Source organism: Pseudorca crassidens, chromosome 12 (genome assembly GCF_039906515.1).
Source record: "Pseudorca crassidens isolate mPseCra1 chromosome 12, mPseCra1.hap1, whole genome shotgun sequence".
Taxonomy (NCBI): Eukaryota; Metazoa; Chordata; class Mammalia; order Artiodactyla; family Delphinidae; genus Pseudorca; species Pseudorca crassidens.
The window spans coordinates 77,692,689-77,717,202 of NC_090307.1; the positions used below are offsets into that span (position 1 = coordinate 77,692,689).

General features: G+C 52.1%; 1 protein-coding gene across 6 annotated transcripts in view; it reads right to left on the reverse strand.

Moving 5' to 3' along the window:
- RBM19 (RNA binding motif protein 19) overlaps nt 1-24,243 on the reverse strand; it is a 131,617-nt gene extending 107,374 nt beyond the window's left edge. For all 6 annotated transcript variants that reach the window (XR_010933309.1, XR_010933308.1, XM_067700694.1 and 3 more), the window contains exons 1-16: nt 24,078-24,243; nt 21,732-21,914; nt 21,228-21,353; nt 21,007-21,045; nt 20,533-20,725; nt 19,150-19,358; nt 17,122-17,202; nt 12,671-12,749; nt 11,666-11,737; nt 10,442-10,645; nt 8,942-9,072; nt 8,017-8,138; nt 7,483-7,579; nt 5,854-5,964; nt 3,533-3,733; nt 2,151-2,280 (exon numbers count right to left, since the gene is read on the reverse strand). Coding sequence is in view for 4 of the 6 variants with exons in the window: in XM_067700694.1 (XP_067556795.1) it covers nt 2,151-2,280; nt 3,533-3,733; nt 5,854-5,964; nt 7,483-7,579; nt 8,017-8,138; nt 8,942-9,072; nt 10,442-10,645; nt 11,666-11,737; nt 12,671-12,749; nt 17,122-17,202; nt 19,150-19,358; nt 20,533-20,725; nt 21,007-21,045; nt 21,228-21,353; nt 21,732-21,914; nt 24,078-24,113 (2,014 nt within the window). In the remaining 2 variants the exon portion in view is untranslated. The remainder of the gene's footprint in view (nt 1-2,150; nt 2,281-3,532; nt 3,734-5,853; nt 5,965-7,482; nt 7,580-8,016; nt 8,139-8,941; nt 9,073-10,441; nt 10,646-11,665; nt 11,738-12,670; nt 12,750-17,121; nt 17,203-19,149; nt 19,359-20,532; nt 20,726-21,006; nt 21,046-21,227; nt 21,354-21,731; nt 21,915-24,077) is intronic.
- Between the last annotated feature and the right edge of the window lie 271 nt (nt 24,244-24,514).

A 24,514-nucleotide genomic window follows, 5' to 3' on the forward strand; every position in this document is an offset into this window, starting at 1 on the left:
TCGCTCAGCACCTACTGACTGCTCTCCCACCAGACGCTGGGCACCTTCCTGGGTGCCGAGGGAAAGCAGTGCACAAGCAGACGAGGTACCCGCCCTGCGGGATGGACGTCTAGTGAGGGAGTCAGACAGACAGACAGTGAGGAAGGGAACCCATAATGACACACTTCTGGGAAGCAGTAAGCCTTTAAAACAATGTTTAAGGGTGGGGGGGGTATAAATCAGCGCCATGAAGGGAGCCACGGTTACGCGATGGGTGGCGCCACGCTCTGATGCTTAAACAACGATGCAGAACAAACGTGCCGACGTCACCAAGCTCTACTATGTGCCGGGGCTTGGGACACAAGGACGAGGATGGCCCAGCCCTACTCTTCACAGGTAAAGAGAGACAGAGAGGCACAGAAACCCTTCTTCCTGCATTCCTTCACTCCCTCAACTCACATTCCTGAGCTACCCCACGCCCGGGGCCCTACGGGATGCTTGCGCCCAGCAGTGAGCGAGACGGCCACGCCCTGCCCTCGCGTGGCTCACCAGCAAGGGATGTTAAACAAGTAAAACAAACGAATAAACAGGATAAACACAAACTGTGACGAGTGTCACAGAAGAAAACAACAGAGAGAAGGGAGGGAAGCACCGGGACACCTGCAAAAGAGTGTGGCCACAGGGCAGCGGCCCCCCGGGGAGGCACCATACTTAGTGGTCCCGCCAAAGCTAGGAGAGGCCTCTGCTGGATCTGTTTCCAGGGCCCTCGCTCCTGGCAAGTCTGTGCTTTAAAGGAGGACTTGCTTTTGACCGAAAAACATTAGTCATGTCCAAGTTTAGTGACTGAAGTTGAAACCAAGGTCGCTGATAATTTGGGGGTGATGGCTAGTTAAGAAGAAACCGTGACTATATAAAGAGAATTCTTCTTGATGGAAGCATAAGCACGGTGGAAGAGAACATTAATCCAATCTGTGGCCAAAAATAACTCAACAGGGGCTAGTGAGGGGCTTTTGAAAGATTTATATCAGTGGTCAGTAGGTAACCCCAATGGCTAAGGGATGCTTTCGGGGGCCTCAGAAAGCAGAGACTGAAGAATTTTCCTTCCTGACTGAAACAAGGCTTCTAGACCAGGGGTTCCCAAATGCCTTGCAGTGGCTTGGGCCAGTCCTGAGGAGGTTTTACCGATCCAAGATGAACTGGGAAATGCAGACAGCCTAGGGAGGTTTATGGACAGGGAGGTCTATTCAGTTAAAGGACTGTTCTTTAATCTGAGAATTCCCATCCCCACCCCCATTCTTTTATGAGGACAATGGAGAGGGTATACAGGAGATGTATTTCTTTTAATCCTTATTTTAATCAACCGGCAACCCTACGTTAAGATGGAGGTACGGAGGAGGGATATTACCGATGGGCAAGATCTTAATGTCTGGGTAAGGGTGTTCTTCAAAGCTTTTCTAAAGGTCTTTGATTCTAGGATGGAGTCGTGGTCCCCTAAGTGGTTCTCAGTTGAGGGCTGCACTGCCCCCTAGAGGGCATCTGGCATACAGGGAAGGGGTATCAGATCGTCACAATTACAGGGGCAGTCCTGACATTCAGTGGGCAGGGTCAGCAAAATGTCTTAACATTTGTAGAACAGTCCCGACAGGGAAGAACTGCGCTGCCCTGAGTGCCAGGAGCACCCCCTCCTCACCCGAGTGTGAAGCATCAGCTGAGGGTTGGGTCCCCGTCTCCCTTCCTTTTCCTGCCTTTGCAGCCACTGGGCACCAGAGGGCGCCATACCATCCCAGGGACCCGGGAGAATAAACATCTCCAACAGCCCTGCTCATCCCGGCGGATGTATCAATACGACCCAGAAGGCTATTTTCTCTTGCTCTGTTCCGAATCCCTGTTAACAGATTCTAGTGGGTTTTTTAATTTTTCCTTTCACAACCTATACTTGATAAGCCAAAATAGTTGGCTACCTTATGTTGTATCCAGAATTTTTATGCTCTATTTTTTTTAAGGACATTTTACGTGCCTATAAAACTCAAGAGATGGGGACCCACCAGTCTCAGGATGAATACAGAACTTTAAAAGAAATACCTGATAAACAATTTAGTGCTGCCCCCTAGCCCTCTGTCCTTCCCCTGCCTGCTGCCCCAGGACATCCTGATCTCAGGCCCAGCTCTTACCTGTTTCTGGCTCCATCCTGTCCTTTCCGGCCGGCTCTGCTGGTGCATCTCGGAGTTCTTTCTTGTGTGGGGCTGGGCTGGAAAAGATGCCCACCGGAGCCCACTCCAGATACAGGGGGACGTGGTGGAACTGCAGAGACGGGGCGGGGGAGGGACTCAGTCCACGACACAGACAAAGAGCCTGAGGCTCAGAGTATAGAACTCTATGTGCTGCTTGATCTCCTCGCTGCAGCTCAGGGTTCAGGTGAGAGGCTGGAGCATCTGCTGTCATTGAATACGTCTGCATCCCCCGGTGCTTTCTCTAATCAAGAGTGTGAACAGGGAGTGGGACGGGGGAGCAGAATCACTGATACAGGGCAGCCCTCCTGGAGGAAGTGCAATAGGGCCACCGGACACCAACCATGCTTTCTCTCCCTCCACATACGTACACTCACAGGCAGTGAGTATACACATACGTACATGCAGAGAGGTTTTTTTTAAAAGAAGGATAAACAAGACACTGATAAACAGTCAGCAAAGCATTAAAGTCCTTGATAAAGAGAAGCTACTTGCAGTGGGCTGAATGGTGGCCCTTCAAATGGTATGTCCACATCCCAACTCCCAGAAGCTATGAATGTGGCCTTATTTGGAAAAAAGACCTCTGCAAATGTCATTAAATAAAAGATCCTGACATGAGATCATTCTGGATTATCTGGGTGGGCCCTAAATCCAGTGACAAGCGTCCATGTAAGAGAAAAGCAGAGGGAAGATTTGAGATGGAGAAAAGGCCATGTGGACAGAGGCAGAGACTGGAGTGATGCGGCCACAAGCCAAGGGACACCTGGAGTCACCAGGCACCGGAAGAGGCAAGGAAAGATCCCTCCCCCCACCCACAAGAGCCTTCGAAGGGAGAATGGCCCTTGGGCACCTTGATTTTAGACTTCAGACCCCCAGAACTGTGAGAGAATACATTTCTCTTCTTTTAAGCCACTAAATTGGTAGTAACTTGTTATGGCAGCCACAGAAAGGAATACACTGACACATGTAACTTTTTCTTCCTTATGACCAAAAATCAGGAGGTAGCCCACCTACAGAACTGACTTTCAATTGTAGGTATAAGATATCCAAAGCGCCGAGGATGATGGTTCAAAGTCATGGGGGAATAGAAAGCTGAGGAAAGCCAGAATCGGCAGGGAACCGAGGCAGGCTTTCCGGAGGATGTTTTGAGCCTGCCCCTCACACTGCCCCGTCCAGAGGTGCTTCCAGGGGCAGGATGACATTCACAATCCCGACAGACATGGCTGGTTTCCAGCAAGTGCTTGCACGTGCCAGGTCTATGCCAAGACTGTCCGCCCGTCAGCTCCCTCCGTCCTCTCCCTGAAGCGGGGCTTGGGCGGCCCTACCTTGGAGTAGGCCAGGTGTCGGAAGGCCTTGCGGGCCTCCAGCGGCTCCAGGAACTCCACGATGGCCGTGATGCCGCCCTCTGGCAGCAGCACGCGACCCAGGCTGCCGAAGCGTCCAAAGGTCTCCTGCAGCTCGGCCGCCAGGGTGCCGGCCGGGAGGTTCTTCACCAGGATCACGGTCTTGCTTCGCTCAGCGGCGGCCTGCAGGGAGGGCACAGCTCATGTGGGACGATGGAAAGGAGGGTCACTGACCCCCGACGCCAGTACTGATCAGTGGGTGACTCTGGACCTGGCGGCCACGTGGGACCTCGGGTACCAGGCCCTCAGGAAGCAGGTCCAGGAGACCCCACCCTCTTAGGCACGCCACCGTGTGGATGTGAGGCGGCCCCGAGGAGTGGATGAGGGAGAGGGCTCTGGAACTGGACCCCCCAGGTCAGATCCCGGCCCCTCCACTACTGAGCCCAGGCAAATTCTGACAGCGCCCAACCACAGCCCTCGCTGGACCTTCCAGGACCCTCCAGCCCAGGGCCGGATCTGCATCTCTGTGCTAGGGGTCTTTTCCCGGATCTGCAGAACGCCTGACGCCACACGTGAGAAGTTAACACCCCGTGGGAGCTGCCCGTGGCTCTCAGGAGTTGGCGTGTCACCTGTCCTTTGGGTGGGACAACTCCGAGTTGGGCGGTGTCCCCGGGGAAGGTGCCAGCCCACTGTTCCACCAGTGGCACTGGGACGAGCATGCCCTTTGCTGGTCTCCCCCCCCAGTCCCTTCTCGCCAGTGTTCTCCGTCCAGTGAACTACTTGCCCTTGAATCTTTGTCTCAGTCGGCTTTTGGAAGGACCCAAACCAAGACACCAGATGTACGGCCTTGAGAAATGCACTTGAAATGTATTCAGCCCCTCCCCTGACATGAGGACACAGCACCTATTTCATGGGTCGTCCCAGGAAAGGAGTCAATCAAAAGCGTTGACGTAAGCACGCTGCTTAGCAATTGCTAACATTAGCAATTATTTTATTATTAAAGCATGCTGGATGGAGAATAAAAGAGCCCAAAAAAATTAATGGGAGGATTCCAGGCATAGGGCACATCTGGGTATGAGTCTCCACTTGGCCACCAATCTAATTTGAAACCTTGGGTCAAGTGCTTTTCTTCCCTCTGGGCCTCAGTTTTCTTTTTTTTTTTTTAATTTTATTTTACCTTGCAGTATAGTTAATTTACAGTGTTGTGTTAGTTTCAGGTGTTCAGCAGTGATTCATTTATACATATACATACATCCGTTCTTTTTCACATTCTTTTCCCACATAGATTATTACAGAATACTGAGTGGGGTTCCCTGTGCTATACAGTAGGTCCTTGCTGATTATCTATTTTATATATAGTGATGTGTATCTGTTAATCCCAAACTCCTAATTTATCCCTCTCCCTCACATTTAACCTTTGGTAACCATAAGTTTGTTTTCAAAGTCTGTGAGTCTGTTTCTGTTTTGGAAATAAGGTTTTTCTTTTTTAGATTCCACATATAAGTGATATCATATGATATTTGTCTTTCTCTGTCTGACTTACTTCACTTAGTATGACAATCTCTAGGTCCATCCATATTGATGCAAATGGCATTATTTCATTCTTTTTTATGGCTAAGTAATATTCCATTGTTAATATGTACCACATCTTCTTTATCCCTTCCTCTGTCGATGGACACTTAGGTTGCTTCCGTGTCTTGGCTATTGTAAATAGTGCTGCAGTGAACATTGGGGTGCATGCATCCTAACCGTCCTTTTAAGGTGAAACTCTTAAAGTTTGGTGAGGCTGAGGAAACAGCAGTTTGGGGGTCAGAAGCCCTGAGATTGAGTCCAGGCCCCTGTCACAGACTCACTGTCTGATCTAAGTCCGCTCCCCACTCTCTGGGCCTCAGGTTCCCAGTCTGTAAGACGAAGGGGAGGATGTCAGGTGTTCTCAGCGGGCCCTCCAAGACTTCATCATCCAGACACCTAAGAACTTCTACCTGCTAAGGAATAAGCACGTGGAGGAACCTTCCCCTGTGATTCAAGAAAGGTCTCGATCCCGAAACAGATAACAGGTGCTCTTAGTAAGGTGCTAGGTCGGGGAACAGGATGCTTAGGGCCCCCCCCACCTGCGTGGAGAAACTCTTGCTTACGGCCCCCGAGGGACACCATCCAGGTCCGACGGGCCACTGGGCCATGCTAATCATCTTTGAAAGGCCTGACCCTCCCACCCATCCACGCGTCTGCTGATGTGAGACTCCGCCCTCTCGGGGGGAGGGCGAGCCCTGAGCAGCTCGCTGGGCTGGGCAGCGGGCACTCACCTGGCTGAAGGAGTCCAGACTGACCCCATTGTCGAGGAGGAAGCGCCGCACCTCTTGGACGAGCTGGGTCTCTCCCAGGGCCACGCGCACGGCCACGCTGCCCTTGGTCTCCTGTGGGAGGGAAAGGGAAGATGCCCTGTTGGCTGTCGGGCAGGTGACGGGTCGGCTGTCCCATCTCCCAACAGCCCGAGGAGGAGGCTTGCACGGAGCTGGACCCCGCAGATGGCCCCCGCGGATGCTCCCCCCGTGAACACCCACTCTGGCTTGATGGCTCTGGGTTCCGCATCTGTCAGGGTGAATCAAGAACCCCACGCCTCCCCTCCAGCTTCCCCTCCCCCATCTCCCGCCTGCTCCCTCCCCTCCGGTCATATGTACGGGACTCATGCCAAGTTCATTCCCACCTGAGGGCTTCTGTGTGCTCACCTCTGCCCTCCATTCAATTTCTGCTAGAATGTCGCACCCCTGAGCAGCCTGCCTCGCTCTCACACCCTGTCCCCTTACTCAGCTTAAGCCTTCTTCAAGCCATCACGCCAACATGCGGCACCTTTGTTAATGAGCTAGTGTCTTCCTCTGCTGGAAGGCTCTAGAAGAGCAGGACTGTTTCCCTTCAGGGCCCTGCTCTCTTCCCAGTGCTCAGAGCACTGGTGGGATCTGAACCAGCTGCAGCCCCTCCTGACTGGCTGAGGTCCAGAGCTGTGCGGCCAACACAGTGCCCACAAGCTCAGCCACTGGGCACCTGAAACGCGGCGCGTCCGAACCCAGTGTAAGACACACACTGAATTTTAAACACTCAGTGAGGGGAAAGAAAGCAGTGCAAGACAGCTTGTCACTTTTTTATATTGCAGATGATGAACTAATAATATCTTGGCCGTATCGAATTAATAGAATAGATTCTATTCTGAAAAATTAACTTTGAAAATTAACTTTGCCTGTTCCTTTTTGCTTTTTAAAAATGTGGCCCCTTGGACATTTACAATTCTGTGTGGGGCTCGCATTCTATTTCTGGGGGACAGCGCTGACCTTCAGCATGGGGCAGGGGCAGTAAATGATGATGGCCAGCGAGTTTATGGACCAAATCTATGGATATCCTTTGCCTGCTGGCTGAAAAACACACTCCCAGGTTTTGCCAAAGATAAACTTGGCCACGGCCTAACTGGAGACACAGCATTTAAAGGAAGGTATGTGATCTGGAGAAGCCAAATGGACGGAGGGGAAGGTCGGGAGGAACAAGGTCAGACTTGGAAGAAGGGGACGGTCAGAGACCTACGACCTACCCCGTGCTCATCTCAAAGACCTGGGCTGGCTGGGTCCAGAAGTGGGTGGGACCACCTCTGGGGAGTGGTTCAGAGCAAGGGCAGTGGATTCGGGTTGACCTGGGTCACCCCACCTCTGCCTGTTTCCAGGCGTGTGACCCTGGGCCTCCAGTTCTTCATCTGGGAAGTGGGGCGAGAGGAGCACCGCACGCTAAGTGCTCATCGTCAGTTCCTTTCTGCACGTGGCTCCACACTCGCCCACGAGAAGCCAGGGCAGGGTGGATGCTTCCATGGGGGAGGCCCCAGAGGACAAGCTGGTTGACAACCCCAGCCCGACCCCACCCCCTCCACTGCCCAGAGCCGGGCGCCCACTCACATGGTCAAACACTTGGCTCTTGGTGGCGCTGTACTTCTGGGCGATGGCGTCGGCCACTGCATTCGGGCCCATGAACAGCGTGTTCCAGTTGTGAGAGCTGAGTCAGAGGCAGAACAGAGAGGTCAGACCGTGGCTGAATGGGGGCAACTGTTTGCAGATGCAAAGCCTGTAAGAAACGCGCTTGTGGGCCTGCCTTCCTAAGTCCCCGAAGCCTCCTCTCCCCCATCTTACTTGGCGTGGGCCAAGTACCAGGGCCTGAAGACAACAAAAGCCACGATGATATTAATAAGCCCTAACGTCTGTCAAGCGCTGACTCAGCACCAGGGACCAAGCACTTTGCTTACATTGACTCAATCCTTATGACACCACAAAAGTGAGGCTCCACTGATTCTCCCCATTTTGCAGATGAGGAAACTGAGGCTCAGCAAAGTTATGGATGAGGGGCTAAAGCCACCACGAGGAGTCAGGGTACCCTGGCAGCTAGGCAAGGAGGGGCGAGGGCAGCCAAAGCCGGGGTCAGAGGCAGGTATGGACCTGGAGCTGTTGGCCTTGTCTTTTGACTCTTTCTTCTTCTTGTAAGACGATGATCCTGGGGCGTCTGCGTCCTCGCTGGCCTCCTTCTTGATGGTGGATGGTAACACGTGGAGCATCCTGCCCTGGAGGAGGACGAGGGGAAGGGGGTAAAGACAGGAAGGGGGCAGGCGCTTCTACATCCTGCCCCGGGTATGTCGGCCTCTCCACGAGGGGGCTGGACCCAGCACTGAGACCCTTGTCGCAAGACGGGGACCTCGGGCAGGATGCCCACGAGGCCGCCCTGAACCCGGAACGGGGGCCTGGCCATGTGGCACAGGGGCCTGACTTTGTGACGGGGGACACCTGACAAAGCTTCACAGAGGACGCTGATCGGTTTGTAAGTGACACCTGCAGGGCTCCCCACCCGCCTGTGTCCCTGTGAGGGTGTGAGCTCCACGCGGGCAGGAGCCAGGTTCAGCCTGCAGTCACAGGGGATCAATAAATCATGAATGAATGAACGAACGAACAGGAAAGGGAGGCGAGGCAGCCTGGGGCTTCGGCTTGTGCTAAGCACGGTATTTGGAAGAAAGAAGCGCTTCTTATATTCTACTGTGGCCATTTCAATGACTGGGTCAAAACTCTCTTTCCTTACTCCTTCCTCTTCCAAGTGGTATTTTGAGAGAGCATGTTCATTTAATCCACAGACACTTTTTAAGGGCCCACTATGGGCCAGGTGCTCCTCTAGGGGCTAACGATAGACCCGTGAACAGGACAGAGCAGACCCTGCCCCTGGAGGCAGCTCGGATCAGGAGGCGGCTTCACGTGCATCAGGTGTGCTTCCCTAGAAGCGTGGGTGTGGTTTCGTGCCTGCGCGCACGCGCACACGCCCACAGCCTCTCCCCATCACCTGGGCCCGGCAGCCGCCCGCCACCCCACGGGCCATCACCTGGAACACCTGCCCATCCACCTCCGCGTAGGCCTTCACAGCATGCTCCGGAAACATGAAGGTGACGAAGGCAAAGCCCTTGGGCTTCTTGGTCAGGCTGTCGATGGGGTAATGCAGCTCAGACAGGGGACCTGAGGGTAGGAAGGGCGTCAGTGTCCTGCAGGCCAGAGCTGGGTGAGAAAACTCTGGGCACTAGTCAAGCTATGGGTTTTAATCAGGGAGAGCGTGGAGCTGCTGCCGCCGCTTGGCCCAGGACAGATGGTGGCAAGGGGCTGCCGTGAGACCCCCTCATGGGTCAGGGTGTCCTTCCACAACCCTTCGTGTGTCTATTCTGAGAGCAGAGGTGTCTGGCCTGGACCCTCCTGCATCACATACTATACGTGTGGCCTCGGGCAAGCCACAGGGTTTTACGGGCCTCAGGCTTCTCATCTGTAAAATGGTATTGTTAAGAATACCCAGCTCGGAGGACGGCGGGGAGGGTTAAACGCGCTAATACGTGTCATGTACTAAACAGTGCCTGCTGGTGACGTGGGGCCACAGAAGTGGCTGCTGGGATATTATGATGCTCACATTAAAGTACACACCTTCCACTCTGAACACCAAGGTGTGACCAAGTCCTCCTTCCCGGGCTTTATCCTCCCGGATGGATACTTCGAGTCTACTGATGACCCCCTCTCCAGTGCCCGGCCCTGCCACGTAAACCAGGGCACCAGCCTGTGCGGGAAGATCTGGCGACAGGACAGCAGGACACAGGCCAGGAGGTGACACCAATTTGCCTGATCGCAGAATCCTACTCAGGGCCTCCTTGTCCAGAAGACACGCACTCGACCGAGCTCGGATTCCCTGCAACCCACAACTGGTCTCCGAAGAGAAGCGGGGAGACGCTCCAGGGGATCTTAAAAGCATCTAGACCTCGCCCTGCCATCCTGAGCCCTAACTTCCTTCCCTTCAACAACCACGACCTTACAAACAAGCACAGCTCCATGTGCCAAGGTGAACTACAGGCCTTCAAGTCTGTGTCCTGCAAAATAAAGCCAGCAACCACGACAACAATGAAAACGGCCCTCACTAGCAAACGCATCCGGATGCCCGGTCTGGAGAGCAAGACTTAGACAGCAGAGTTCAGACTGGGGAGCACTTCATATCAACACACACAGTGAGTGGGCTTCCAAGAGCAGAGCAAGGGTTCAGATACCAGGAACATCTCAGAAAACTGTACCCAAACCCCGTCAGTTCTGAGTTTAGTGAGTGAAAGCTAAGGGAGTCTGGGTTCAGACCACGAAAGGTGCCTGTGATGCCATCTAGGACTTCGAGTTCTGCTGTCTACATACTGTTTGAATCTTCACAGCAGCTCAGAGATGGTGAGGCCCATTTTATGGATGAGAAAACTGAGGCCAGAGGGGGCCATCATTAGCCCAAGGTCAAGAGCTGCAGGAGGCACATGGGGACTCGGACCACCCGCTGCAGGTGCCTGTGGTGAGCCGGAGGCCACGCCCCTACCGTATTTGGAGAAGAGCTTCTCCAGGTCTTCCTCAGAGCTGGTGTAGGGCAGGTTTCGCACAAAGAGCCTCCCAGAGTCAGCCAGGTCCTCTTCCTCTTCATGCTCCCCGAGTGTCCGGCCTTGCCAGGGTTTGGCGCTATTCTCTGGGGGCACCTTGGCTGCGGGGACGTTCTTTTCCCTAAACACCTCGATGTAGCGTCCACCTGCACAAGGAGAGGCAGTCAGGGCCCCGGGGGAGGCCCGGAACCTGCCAGCTTCCAGACTCTGTTGCTGCCTTCCGGAAGCCATGGTGAAGGTGGCTGGTGACAGCGCCAGACACCAGGCTCTGTTAACCAGGGTGGCGGCCCCAGCCAAAGCCAGGCCTCGATCTCACTTATCCTGCAAGCTCGGCTTTAGCTCAGGGGGGAGCCTGCCTGGGCCGCCTGGCCCATGGGGCTGCATCCTCCCAATTCCAGGGCACGGCCCCTGGCACTGCCCTGGGAATCATCTCACGTGACAGCCCAACCCTGAAGAGCCACCTTGTGCTGCTGCTGAACTGCGTCCATGCATTGCCCCGGGCTCCTGATTAGACCACGACCACCACCATCACCTCCACATGCACACAGCAGGTGCTCAATAAACACCTACCACCTGACTTGCTAGCAAGACCGCTTCGGTTTCTCCTCTTTCCTAACAGAACTTGTGTCTTCACAAGGGGTCAGTGGCTGGACCTGAATCACCTGTCCATACCAGGGACAGGCCAAAGAGCACGTCCTTGGATATCTTGTTCAGGTGACCTCCCAGCTCCAGACCCTGTACTTGCTGTTCCCTGTACTTGCTGTTCCCTGTACTGGAACGGCCCCGCCCCACAAAGCCAGAGCTGGCTCCCTTTACCCCTCTGGCTTTTGTTCCAGTGTCGCCGGCTTAGTGTGGCCCAAGCTGACACGATCCTGTTTAAAATGCGCCTCCTCCAATCCCGGCCCTCTCCTGCATCTGTCCACAGCACAGCCCCTCTGGTTACCGCCTGTCTCTCCCCTCTCGACGTCAGTTTCCTCTACAGGAAACTTAGCCTAATCTCTGCCCCAGGAGGGCGGGGGCTTTGGTCTGTTCTGCTCACGGCTGTATCCTCCGTGCCCAGGGCAGTGCCCGGCAGGCACACGGCAGGCCCTCAATATAACCTTACAGAGCAACTGAATGAGCGAACCCCTGCCACCACGCGGCGTGGGGCCGCCCAGCACCCTTACCCATGTATTCCCTGTTGCATTTCAGAGCTTTCCTCACTTCCTCTTCACTGCTGAAATCCACAAAGACGTACCCTGTGAAAGGACCACGACAAAGGTAAGGGCTGCAGGCCCCGCAGACAATCGTGGGAGTCACGGAGGAACACCCACACTGTGCTAGGTGTTTGGGGGAATCTGAGCAGAAAGGGGGGAGAACCTGTACTTTTCGCCCAATCTCCAAAATACAGACACTCCCTGATGCCCCCCAGGCAAATTTCCCTTTGTAGGCAGCGTTCGGAAACGGGAGGGCCTTGGCCTGCCTCCCAGCCTCACCCTGTCCTGACCAGTGCCTGCCCTTTGACCTTCTCTGGACAAATGCCTGTGGGTGCAGTGCTGCAACCCAGCTTGGCACCAAGGGGCCACCTCCACAGTGACTGCCCGCCAGTGCCCGCGGCCCTGACTTGCACAGACGAGCATGTGGAGTCTTCCCGAAACACGAGAGACCTCGCCTCCCCACTTTTCTAGGAGTTAAGTGACGTGCGCACGGACACACAGCTAACGCGTGGCAGTGCCGTAACCTGCGCCAAAGCCTGTGGGTTTTGGTCTCTATCACAAGACCCTCCCCTGGGGGGCTGCAAAAGCCCCCACCCAGCCCACCTGTCCTTGGGCCCTGCCCCTGGACCCTTCCCTCACCAGCCAGGGCGCCATCCTGAATCTGATCACGGCCTCCCCTCGCTTTGAGCCCCCGGTGGGCCCCTGCATCTGGGCTGAAGGCCGCAGTCATTACTGAGCCCCCAGGCCTGGGGGCTGGGCCCTGCCTGCACAGGTGAAAACCTCACACTAGGCTGCCAGCGGCAGGGGACAAGAGGCAGACCCCTGTCCTGAGCACTTTCACCACATCCACAGAAGTGGGGACCACAAATAGGAAAGAAAGTAGCTGCCCTCCAAACACCTCCACAGTTCCACTGCCCCAACCTTCCAGCTCTAGCATCTGCCTCTCCAGCCCCCTCGAAACAGCCCAGACCTTACCTGTTTTGTTTCCATGGGCATTTCTCACTATTCGAATGGCCACCGGTTTCAGGGGTGCCAGGAATTCCATGACATTTTTCTGTGAGGAGAAGAAAAGTTTTTTCCCAAAAGTGCAAACCGAATAAAGAAACATGGGTCAAATTTCTGAATTCAGAAAGGACACCAAAGTGTTCCATCTTTTGTAGGCTCTCTCTTTCCTCTAAATTATACACATTTTCTCCATCGTAAATTAAAACCGCCTTGGAAAAGAAATTTTTTTTTAAGTTGGAGAAGAAACAAGGAGTGTAAATACAGAATAGTAATGGCACCATTGGTATTTTAAGGTACTGCTTCTGATCTTTTTTTCCCAACTACCTTTTACTTAATTGGGGTTAAGCCCAGCTTTCTTCACGTCTCATCAAAGCACGATTATTTGTCCATGTTACTTCACGGGGATGATACACATAGAGTACTGTTGTAGATGGTTCCCAATTTTCTTAACTACTTCTCTATTTTTTGGACGTGAGGGTGATTTAAACTCTTTTTAAAAAATGCACAAACACAGAGAGTAAAAAATTTAGCAAATGCTGAAAAGCCCCAAGAAGAAAACAAAAATGGTCCTAACTGCAAGGCCCAGATCACCTTGTTGGCACTCCAGACGGGGCCAAGTGTTCCCTGATGGGGGTGGGGGGGGGACTTTCCCCAGCTGAGACCCACTAATTTAACCATTTCTCTAGTGATATAGCGTAGAGGTTGTTTCCAGTTTTTTGTTTTTATAAATAAAATGACACAAATTAATACATTAATTTATAAATAAAATAAGAATTAGAAAATGCGGCAATGAACATTCTTGCACTGACCTCTTGGTGTACCTGGCTGATTCGCCTGTACTGCAAATTCCCAGCAAGGTAACTGCTAGGTCAAAGGTACGTACGTATATTTTAAATTCTGACTGATGCTTCCAGATTGCCTTCCAAAAGGCTTCACCGCAAACTTCCCCCAACAGTGCGTGAAACAATTTATTACTGAACTTAAAAAATTTCTGCAAAAATGTAACCTTCCTGTTTTGATCTGTATTTCTTTAATTATGAGTGAACTCAGGCATATTTCCCAGCCATTTGAATTCTTTCTCTTAGAAGACCTCCTATCTTTCGTCCACTTTTCTATTGGGTCATACGTAGGTCCCAATATCTACTTACCTATTTGTAAATGAAAGAAGCAGGTTTTTGTCTGTTGTTTGTGTTATACATGTCTGTTGTTTGTCTTTTGACTTTATGACAAAAAGTTGCCCTAGAGAAGTTTTAAATGTTATCTAGTCAATTAATCCATCTTTTTCTTATGACTACCAAGTTCTGCAAACTGCTTAGAAAGGCATTCTTTTTTTTTTTAATTGAAGTATAGTGATTTACAATGTTGTGTTAGTTTCTGGTGTACAGAAAAGCAATTCGGTTATATGTGTATATATATATGTATGTGTATATGCATATGTGTGTGTACATACGTGTATATATGTGTATGTATACATACACTTTTTCATATTCTTTTCCGTTACGGTTTATTACAGGATACGGAATACAGAAAAGCATTCTTCATTCCAAGATTACAAGTAAATTCAATGCTTTCTCCTAGAACTCTTATTGTCTCAGTTTTTTATCTTAAATCCTTGATGCATCTGAAATTTAGCTTGCTATGAGGAGTAAGGCGGGGCTCCACCTTTTTTTTTCTTCACATAAGTTAACTGGTTGTCCCATTACTATTTATAGAAAAATCTCTTTTCTCTTCATTGATATGAGACACCCTATCCTAAATTAGATGCTTATACATATGTGAGTCTATTTCCGAATTCGATTCTATTGAATTAACCTGTGAACAGCTTCACCTGAACCAAACTGTTTTAATTACTGTAGCTTTAAAACATGTTTCAACATCTTGCAGGGGAAGGGTCTAATCCCACAGCATGTTCCCAGCTGTTCTCCGGGATCCCACCCCCACTCCCCCAATCCTGACGAAACTCTGTGATCCCACTGAATTTACTCATTTATTCGCTAATTAGGGAGGAACTGGCATTTTTACTTTCTAAGAATGTATGGCTTTACATTTATGTTAGCATTCGTTTATATCCCTCAGTGGAATTGAACATTTTCTTTATATAGAAACTATAAATTTTTTATTAGAATACCTATAAAGTCCCCAATACATAATTTTCATTAGAATATCTAGAAATAGACTGTCTTTTCGTTTCTTCCTTCCCTTCCTTCCTTCCTTTTTTTCTTTCTCTTTCATAAAAGTAATCTGTTTTTCCATTACATTTTCTGTTACTGTTTGTGGAAAAAAGTGATCATTTTTCATGTATTTATTTGCAATAGTCCATCTAATGTCCCCCATCCCCACTGAAGCACATGATTTTCTGCATGGTTGGTAATGACAGAACTCTGACTCTAAATTAGCAGACAATTCAGATAGTCCAGCAGAACCCAAATGCTTGTTACTCCGAAATGCGATTAAGTTTTATTTAAAAAAGTAATTAGCAAATATACAGACTCAAAAAAGGTGAGTACTTTGAGAAAAAAAGAGCATAAAATATAATCAGGCACTTTCCAAAAGAGGATACACACATGATACACAAACGTGAAAGAATGATCGACCTCACTAATCATTGAAAATATAAATCAAAATGAGATACCATTTTGACCTGTCACATTGATAAAGATTAATACCCAGGGTTCACAAAAATGTGCACTCTCATTCTCTGCTAAGGGAGTATAAACTGGCCAGGCTTCCAGAGGGCAACTGGCACTCTGTATCAAAGACTTAAAAATGTACTGAATACGTGGATGTGCTTAATACAGTACTTATCTGGAGCAAGGGTTGGCAAAGGATAGCCCACAGGCCAAATATTGCCCACGGCCTGCAAGCTAATAGTTTTTACATTTTCCAAGGATTATCAAAAAAAAAAAAAAAGTGCAATAGCCCATATAGCTCACAAAGCCTAAAATATGCACTAAATGATGTTGATAGAAAAACGTCTGTTGACCTCTGATCTCAAGAAATGCGCTGACTGCATTATTATTCAAATCAGCAGAAGACTGGAAACAATCCCCATGTCTCAATTTAGGAGGTTGGGTGAGCGTAACACAGTGTGCCCAGAGTAAAGAATAGCATGCAACGTGAAAAATGATGCTGCAGCAGAATGTTCACTATTCAGAGATATTTATGACATAATGTGATGAGGGAGGAAAAGAGTTGCAAAATAGTTCCTACTGTAGGATTGCTTTTTAAAAAGAAAAGACACAGGACTTCCCTGGTGGTGCAGTGATTAAGAATCTGCCTGCCAACGTAGGGGACACAGGTCAAGCCCTGGTCCGGGAAGATCCCACATGCCGCGGAGCAACTAAGCCCATGCGCCACAACTACTGAGCCTGTACTCTAGAGCCCGCGAGTCACGACTACTGAGCCCGCGTGCCACAACTACTGAAGTCCACATGCCTAGAGCCCATGCTCCACAACAAGAGAAGCCACCGCAATTAGAAGCCCGCGCACCGCCACAAAGAGTAGCCCCCTCTCACCGCAACTAGAGAAAGCCCAGGCGCAGTAATGAAGACCCAACGCAACCAAAGATAATTTAATTAATTAATTAAAAAAAAAAAAGAAAAACACAGGTCAACGTTTCTATACAAAGAAAAAGATTTCTAAGAAGATATACTGAGAATTCATTACTGGTTGTCAGTGTATGGGATATAGACGTGGGGGATTGAGGGGGGCTTGCTCCAGTTTGCCTGGGACAGTCTTTACTCTTATAGTAATCAGACCTGTAGGTAATTAGCTCTGCATCCTGGTACCCCATCTGGTTAGCACTTCTCTCTCAACACAGTTTGCTTGGCAATTTATAGAGTGATAGGTAATTTTTACTTCTTGTTGTTTAGCTACATTAAAAAACATTTCCTAGGCTGAACTTCTACTACTTTCATGAGGAGGGAAATTGACAAAGTGTTCTCTCCTGTGTAGACCCAGAGTCAGCAAACTACAGTACGCAGGCCAAACGTGGCCCACTGCCTGCTTCTGTAAATAAAGCTTTATTGGCACACAGCCAGGCCTATTTGGCCACCTCTCACCTCAGGCTGCCTCTGTGCTACGACAGCAGGGTTGAGTAGTCGTAACACAGACCATACTGATCACAAAGCCCTGAGTATTCACTAGCTGGTCCTTTTTAATTTTTCAGCAGAAGTATGCCCGCCCCTAGCATAGATGACTGGTGACTGAGACCAGTCCTTCCTGGTCTCATATAGGCGGCCCTGTTTCCCGACCGTGACGATGCCCGAGATCCTGTGTGTCAGTCGTTCTGGCCCCCAGTTCCCTCCGGCTGAAGTCCTCAGCTGATCCTGAGGCTCCCGTGCAGCAGAGGCTCCTGGGACCCTCACCCTTGTCTCCTGCTCCCCGGGGGCTCCTCACCCCACCCCGTTACTGGCGCGTACCTCTGTGACATTGAACGGGGCTCCCCGCAGCTTCACGGTGTGGGTGGTGGTGCGTTCCTTCTGGTTGGCTGGTGTCTCGGTCTGAGTGATGGCAAAGAACAGAAACGGCCACAGTGAGCTCCCTGGTGCAGCCGCAGGAGGTGCCGACCCGGGCGTCGCAGTGAACGCTGCAAGGCCCCTGGCGCCAGGGCCAGCTGGCAATGCCGGAAGCATCGTGCCTGCCAAGGAGGCAGAGTCTGGCCAGAGCCTGCGGTAGGAGGTGCCAAGCCTCCACGTGCCCCTGAGATGAGGGCCAGAACCACAGGCCGGCTCGCTGGGGGTCTGCTCACAGGGGCGCCAGGCACACGGAGGGGCAGAGCCTGGGAAGGAGCCCTGAGGTATGGTGACATTTGCTACCACTTATGTAGGGCGTATTCTGTGCCAGATGTTGTGCACTTTGCAGACACAGCTGTCCTCCTGAATCTTTAAAACAATCTTACAGGGTTTGGGACGTCTTCTGTAGTTTTAGAATCGAAACAGCTCTGAGAAACCTAATCTTTTGGTTAATTCGTTTGGTAACAAAACCTGCCCTGACTTAGACTCATTTGCCGGCAAAGCCCACTCTGAGCTGTTACGTCACAATTTAGGGTTTACGTCTTCCCCAAGTAGATGAGCAATCATTTCTAGCTTCACTGCAGAAACAGTCCTGTGCTTTTATGGACCCGTGTAAGTTATGGGGTATCTCCCTGAAACCTGGAGCTTCTGATTTCCAGTGCACACCCAGGTGCAGGGGTTTTGGAAACTGGACACAGAGACCAGTGCTCTGCCGAGCATCACCTCACATGACGAAGATCAGAGGCCCAAGGAGAAGCGCCTCACCCCATCCCACGGCCACTCCACATCAGGTCAGAGGCCCAGAGAGAAGCGCCTCACCCCATCCCACGGCCACTCCACATCAGGTCAGAGGCCCAGAGAGAAGCGCCTCACCCCATCCCACGGCCACTCCACATCAGGTCAGAGGCCCAGAGAGAAGCGCCTCACCCCATCCCACGGCCACTCCACATCAGGTCAGAGGCCCAGAGAGAAGCGCCTCACCCCATCCCACGGCCACTCCACATCACGTCAGAGGCCCAGAGAGAAGCGCCTCACCCCATCCCACGGCCACTCCACATCAGGTCAGAGGCCCAGAGAGAAGCGCCTCACCCCATCCCACGGCCACTCCACATCAGGGCTGGGATGTGAACCCACGGCTCCCTGACTTAGCCACACTCGACTACCTCTTTAGAATTTCTAGGAGAAAAGGACAGGAGATGGCAATTAGAAGGGAAAGAGAATGAACGGAGGGAGAGGCGGAAGGAGAAAGAGGAGGAGGGAGATGAAGGAATGAAGACCCAAAGGATGTGTGAAGCTGCCCTAAGCAGAGCGGACCCCCGGGTGGAAGACGGGGCGGCCATCCCCAGAGGAAGCACCCACGTTTATGACCTAGACTCCAGAGCCCAGCAGACCTGGGTCTCGGTGCTGACCCCACCGCTTCCCAGCCGAAACCTTGAGCGAGTCACTTCCTTTCTCTGGGCCTCAGTTTCCTCACCTGTAAAAGGGGACAAGAATCCCCATCCCCCAAGATTCCCATGAGATTCAACGACAAATGACATGCCAGGTACTGAACCTCACATGCAGTAAGTGCTCAATTAATTTCATCCATTATTGTTGATCACGGGCTCGCACCTGTCTACTTTGCTAGTAACTGCGAAGTACAATATGCTTGGGATACTTTTTCCGCTCATTTACGCCTCCCTCCCCCCCAAGTCAAGAGGGGCAGGCAGCCTCTGCGTTAGCGACAGGGAATAAATTCAGAGAGGGAAGATGCTTGCCCAGGGTCACACAGCAAGCAAGCAGCAGTACCGAGACCTGAAGACAGGTCTCTGGGCCGCTGAGCTGTCTTTCCCCGACGTTACAGGCCCCGACAAAGGGGCTGCAGGGAACGTGGGCGAGGGCCAAGCAGACCTCCTCCCTCCCCAGGCTCCCAAGCTCACCCCGATGCACACGCACCTCGGCTCGGGCCGCCTCCCTGTCCTGCTGGGCGGCGGGGGTGCAGGAACCCTCTTCCTCGGCCTCGCTCCCTTCCTCGCAGTTCACGGCTTCATCTTCACTCTCCTCTGAGGATGGCGACTCGGCCTCCACCACCTTGGATTTCAGGTAATCCATGTCCGACAGCTCCTTCCGTGTGGCTGCCTTGGGTTCGAGGCTGCTGTCTTCCTCTGGAAAAACGGAGAGGTTGGGAGCCGGTGACGGTTGTGAGCAAACGAGAGGGCTGGAGGCAGACAGCATGGGGGTGTGACCGGTGGGTGGCACGTAAGGTGCCAAGCCTGAGGTGACCAGGGGCCCCGTGCCAAGCAGCCAGTCCCCAGTAGGTCCTTGAAAAATACCGTCAAGTGGGGAGAAACTGATGGAGTTTTGACAGTTTCCATGCTACACACTGAGAACTTCGGGGTTCTCTCACCAGCCTCGCCAACTGCCTACAGAGAGGACTCTCACTCCTTGATCAAAACACACCAGGGGCTCCCAGATGCTCTCAGGGTGAAACCCAAACTCCTCGTCGGGCCCGGTGAGCTCACTGGCTCCTCACCGGCTCCCACTGCTGCAGCCACCCTGAGCCATGTGGAACCCCCGTCCAAGTTCCTGTTTTTCCTTCCCTCTGTGCCTTTGCCATGCCGTTCCCTCTGCCTGGAACCCCTTCCCTCACCCCATCCCTTCTGAGTCGCACCAACTCCCAGTGAGTCCTTCGGATCCCAGCTTTGCAGAGACTTTACCAGCCATAAAACTCAACGTTAAATTCATTCCCTCATCTTTTAACCAAAGGCGATTCCCTCCCCACGACCACGGCACTCACCAGGCTGAGCCACAGTCGCTCACAGGTCCACACGCCCCCCCATGACACTGTGACCCCCTTCTGAGGACAGAGATTCACCCCCTCAGTCCTGTGCTCAAGGGCCACCTCCTCGGAGGCCTTCCCCGGTGACTCTCCCGTCCCCCTTTCCTACATTCCTCCCTTTCCTGCTTTCTCGCTGCAGCACCAGTATTCACATCATATACTAAACAGGAGACCAATGTCTTTATTGTTTCTCTCCCCAACCAGGGTGACAGCTCCACGGGGGCAGGATTCCGTCTTTTGCTCACTCCTATATCCCCAATGCCTGAAATAGCGCACGGCATACAGTTGGTGCTCAATCAATATCTGAGTGAGTAATCAACTGACTGAATAAGGAACCAGGATCGGTCAAAGCCGACGTACCCGCAGGCGGGATAATCACTGCTCCACGGGGCAGCGTCTGACTCGCAGTCTCCTGGGCCCGGAGCGGAGGGGCCCCAGGTCACGTGTGCACAGGCCCAGGCGCGGCAGGGCACGCACTCAGGTAGGGGCCACACCCTTACCTTCCGGGGCCTCTCCAGCTCCCTCCTCCTCACTCTCCTGCCCTGAGTCGGAGTCGAAGTTCAGGTAGTCTTCAGCCAAGTTGTTCTTCCCTTTCGAGGGCTCAACGTCCAGGGCATCATTCGCCCAGGTGGCCACCTGCGTCCGCTTCTGGTGAACTGACAGGAACTCCTGGAACTCGTTATCTTCCCTCAGCTGCAGGTGCCGGGCGGCAGGGAAGCAGGAAGGAGGGAGAACAGGCAGAGAAGGCTCAGGCAGGGCTCACCCTTGCTAACTCTTCAGAGGGTAAGCACATCTTCCGAGGCCATTTCCCCCAGTCTCTAGAGGACCTCTGGGGCCAGCTGGGTCAGTCCCAGGGAGGGCGGCGTGGACTCTTCATCAGACAGAAAGACCAAGGAGCCACAGCCATGGCAAGGCACTGACTGCCGGGCCCGCCCTCGCCGCCCGCCTTCCGCTTGTCACCAGGACAGACTCACCTTCTCCAGTTCACCTGCTACCTTTTTCTTCTTGTCATCCTAAAAACAGAAGGCACAGGTGGTGAGGGTCATGACGAAAGGAGATGGAAATGCACTGCCCTGGAAGGGCTGCTTTTGGGAACCATCCGAGAGGGATTCTCAGGTCCCTCCCCCTCCCCTGCCTTCCCGGGGTGACCACCCTGCTGACACCCGGATGCAGCCAGGAGTGCCCATCCATGCACCTTCTTAGTTTCTGGGGAGATGGAGTCTTTGTCTTTCGGAGGGGGCTTGGATTGGCTTGTTTTCTGGGCATGCTTGCTCCAGGCTCGGGGCTTTGTCGGGTCCCCAAACGACTTGCAGAACTCTACCTGCGAGGGACAGAGAGGGGGATGATGACACCTGCCACCACACCCGGCACAGGCAATTCAGCCACTGACTGGGCGAGTGGATGAATAATGGAGACCAGCGCTTCTCATCCTGGGACCAGCAGCATCACCATCACCGGTAAGCCCGTGAGACGTGCAAATTCTTGGATTCCCTCCCCCAGCGTACAGAATCAGAAACTCCGGGGAAACTGTTTCCGCAAACGCTGCAGGGGATTCACAAGCGTGGGAGCTTGAGAACTGTGAGGAAGACCAAAGATGCCACGGTCTGGAAGGGGACGGGCTTTGGACTTGAGCGTGGAAAGAAAGAGCCAGTGGGTCGCTGTTGACAGGCAGGAGAGGGCGAGATTCACACCCACTCACCGTGATCCGGGACATGTCGATAAAACTCTTGTTGAAATGGTTCAGCGCTGTTTGGGCCTCCTCCTCGGACTTGAAGCCGATGAAGCCGAACCTGCGGAACTTGCCGCCTTTGGTGAACTTGAGGCTGCAGTCTGTCAGTGTGCCGAAGGCGGTGAACAGCTGCCGGAAACGCTCCTCCTTCATCTAGGGTGGAAGGGGGACGATGAGGGGCGGGAGCCGGGGAGCCCTCAGAGCCAAGGGGACAAAAAGGGCTGGAAACCCGAGGCCCTGGGATTCCCCGGAGGTGACCTTAGAAGGGGTGGTTGCAGAGCATGCGTTGCAGCTGGACCCGGTTCCAGCTCTGGCTCCAACACTTACTCGCTGTGTGACCTTGAGCAAGGCCCTTCCCCACTTCATTGATAAGGAAATCAAGACTCAGAATGACTGCACTGAAATCTTTCTATCCTGTGGGCTGCGAGGAGGCTGAGACCCATCGTACAAGCAGCCCAGCATCCTGGCTGCTGCATAGTAGACACGTAATAAATGCCTGTCACAGTGATGTGTGAACTAAGGAAATGGTAAACTACACAGTGCCTGCTAACTGTGGCACAAAGGAGTACACAAGGTCTCTCAAGCTATCTTTATAGCCTGCTTTTAGGACTCCTCATAAGCGTGGCTCTAGGTCCCTATACTGAGCTCTCACTTTCATTTCTTGGCTTATTTACCCAATGACTATCTGCTGACTCTCACTATGAAAAATAAGAAACCTACGTCATCTATTTCTCCCTTCTAGTCTCTGTCATTTATTGGCTTTTTAAAACTTTTTATTTTATATTAGAGTATAGCCGATTAACAATGTTGTGACAGTTTCAGGTGCACAGCACAGTGACTCAGCCATACATATGCATGTATCCATTCTCCCCCAAACTCCCCTCCCATCCAGGCTGCCACATAACACTAAGCAGAGCTCCCGGGGCTATACGGTAGGTCCTTGTTGGTCATCTGTTTTAAATATAGCAGTGTGTACATGTCAACCCTAAACTCCCTAACTATCCCTTCCCTCCAGCCTGTTATTTATTGTTTTTAATTCTTCCATCATTTATTCTAAATAGTACACTTAAAAAATATCTATTATTGATCCATCCGTCAGCTTTCGATAGCGTCTCTTGATGCCTCACTCTGACGGATGAGGATTTTAGCATGGCTACCCCTCCTTCCCCTCTCAACTACCATCTCATTTTGCTTCTCAGTATGGCTGTGTCTCTTACCATTGCATGTCTTGTTTGATGAATGAAAGAGTTAATAACAGTAGTAATAGTAGCTAACGCTTTGAGAGCTTACTATGTAATTACATTAAGGGTTTTGAAATGAGGAACTTGTCAAGAGATGCAAGCTGTAAAGATGGTTACTCCTGGAGAGAGATGGAGGATAGGATGGAACAAAAGACTGTGCTTCTCATTTTATACTGAATTTTAAAAATCGTATGATAGATGCCCCCCCATCCGCCGGGGGGGGGGCGGAGGTAAAGTTAAAAAACCACAACAATGAAACAAATGGTTTTATGTTCTCACTCTTTCTAAGGAGTACACAAGATCTCTCATACAATCCAAACGGCACATTTTGTATTCTGGGAATGAGTATACTGGCCACACCAGTCGTGTAGGGGCTCTCTATCCAAGAAAAGTCATAGTGAAATAGGTACGGATGATTCACTTGGGCACAATGCACTAACCGTCTGACACCACGCATTCAACTATTTCTTCACTCTTTCATTCAGCATGTATTTACTGGATGCCTACCACGTGCCAAGTTCTGTGCGGACTCTAGGCGGAGACAAGTACGACTGGGGCACCCCTCCCCACTTACTGGATAAGTTGCTTAAAGCCCTGCACACTCACTCAGTTTTCTTATACTATCTATTCCTACCTTTTCTAAAGGCGGGAGTGGGAACTGGAACGCAGGTCCTCAGTCTATTGCTCCCCACTTTCCTCCCAGACAGTGTGCCGAGTGGGAGAGGGATACAGGCGCAGTGTCTGACCCAGTCACGAGTCAACCCAAAAAAGCGACTGACAAGAGGGCTGTGGGAGCAAGGCATTCGACACAGCGTGGGGGCTGGCATGTCCCGGGGAAGGAGGTGTCTGGCTGGGATCACATACATCGGGTCGGTTGTGAAACCCTGAGCAGGCACTGTCCCTCTCTCCCAAATGTCAACGGGGAATCTGCCGAGAAGCCCCTTTCGGGCTCTGAATCCTCCGGGAATCCTTCCCGAGATCGAAAGCCCCTCAGTTCTCCCCAGGCACCTCCCTCGAACCTCCAGCTCCTAGCTGGTCCCAATTTCAGATTCTCAAGTCCAGGCTCTGCACTCACCCCATCTGGGAGGTTCTTCACGATCAGTCGCGACATGGCGCACGGTCCCACTGTTGTGATTCCAGCACGAATGGCCTGCGACTACCACCACCAAAATTCACGCTACGGCTCTGGGCGCCGCCATCTTCCGCAAGCCGGAACCAAGTCACGTGCTCCAGGCGTAGCCCGCCCCCGGAAGTAGGCGTGGCCAAAGAGATCAACCCAAGGAAGTTACACCCTCCAAGGGGCGGGCCTGAGCGCTTGCATTCTGCGCAGGCACAGGCTGTTTGGCGGCGCCTGGAGAGACCAACGTAGTGGCCAGGCCGCCAGGGGACGCTGGTCCCTAACATTGGCGGGGGATTGCCCGTAGGCAGAACAGCGTTTTAGCTCTGCTTAGGCTCGGAAATCGTTTTAGCCACTTCCTGTATTTAAACAGGATCCTGGCCCAAGATAGTTAA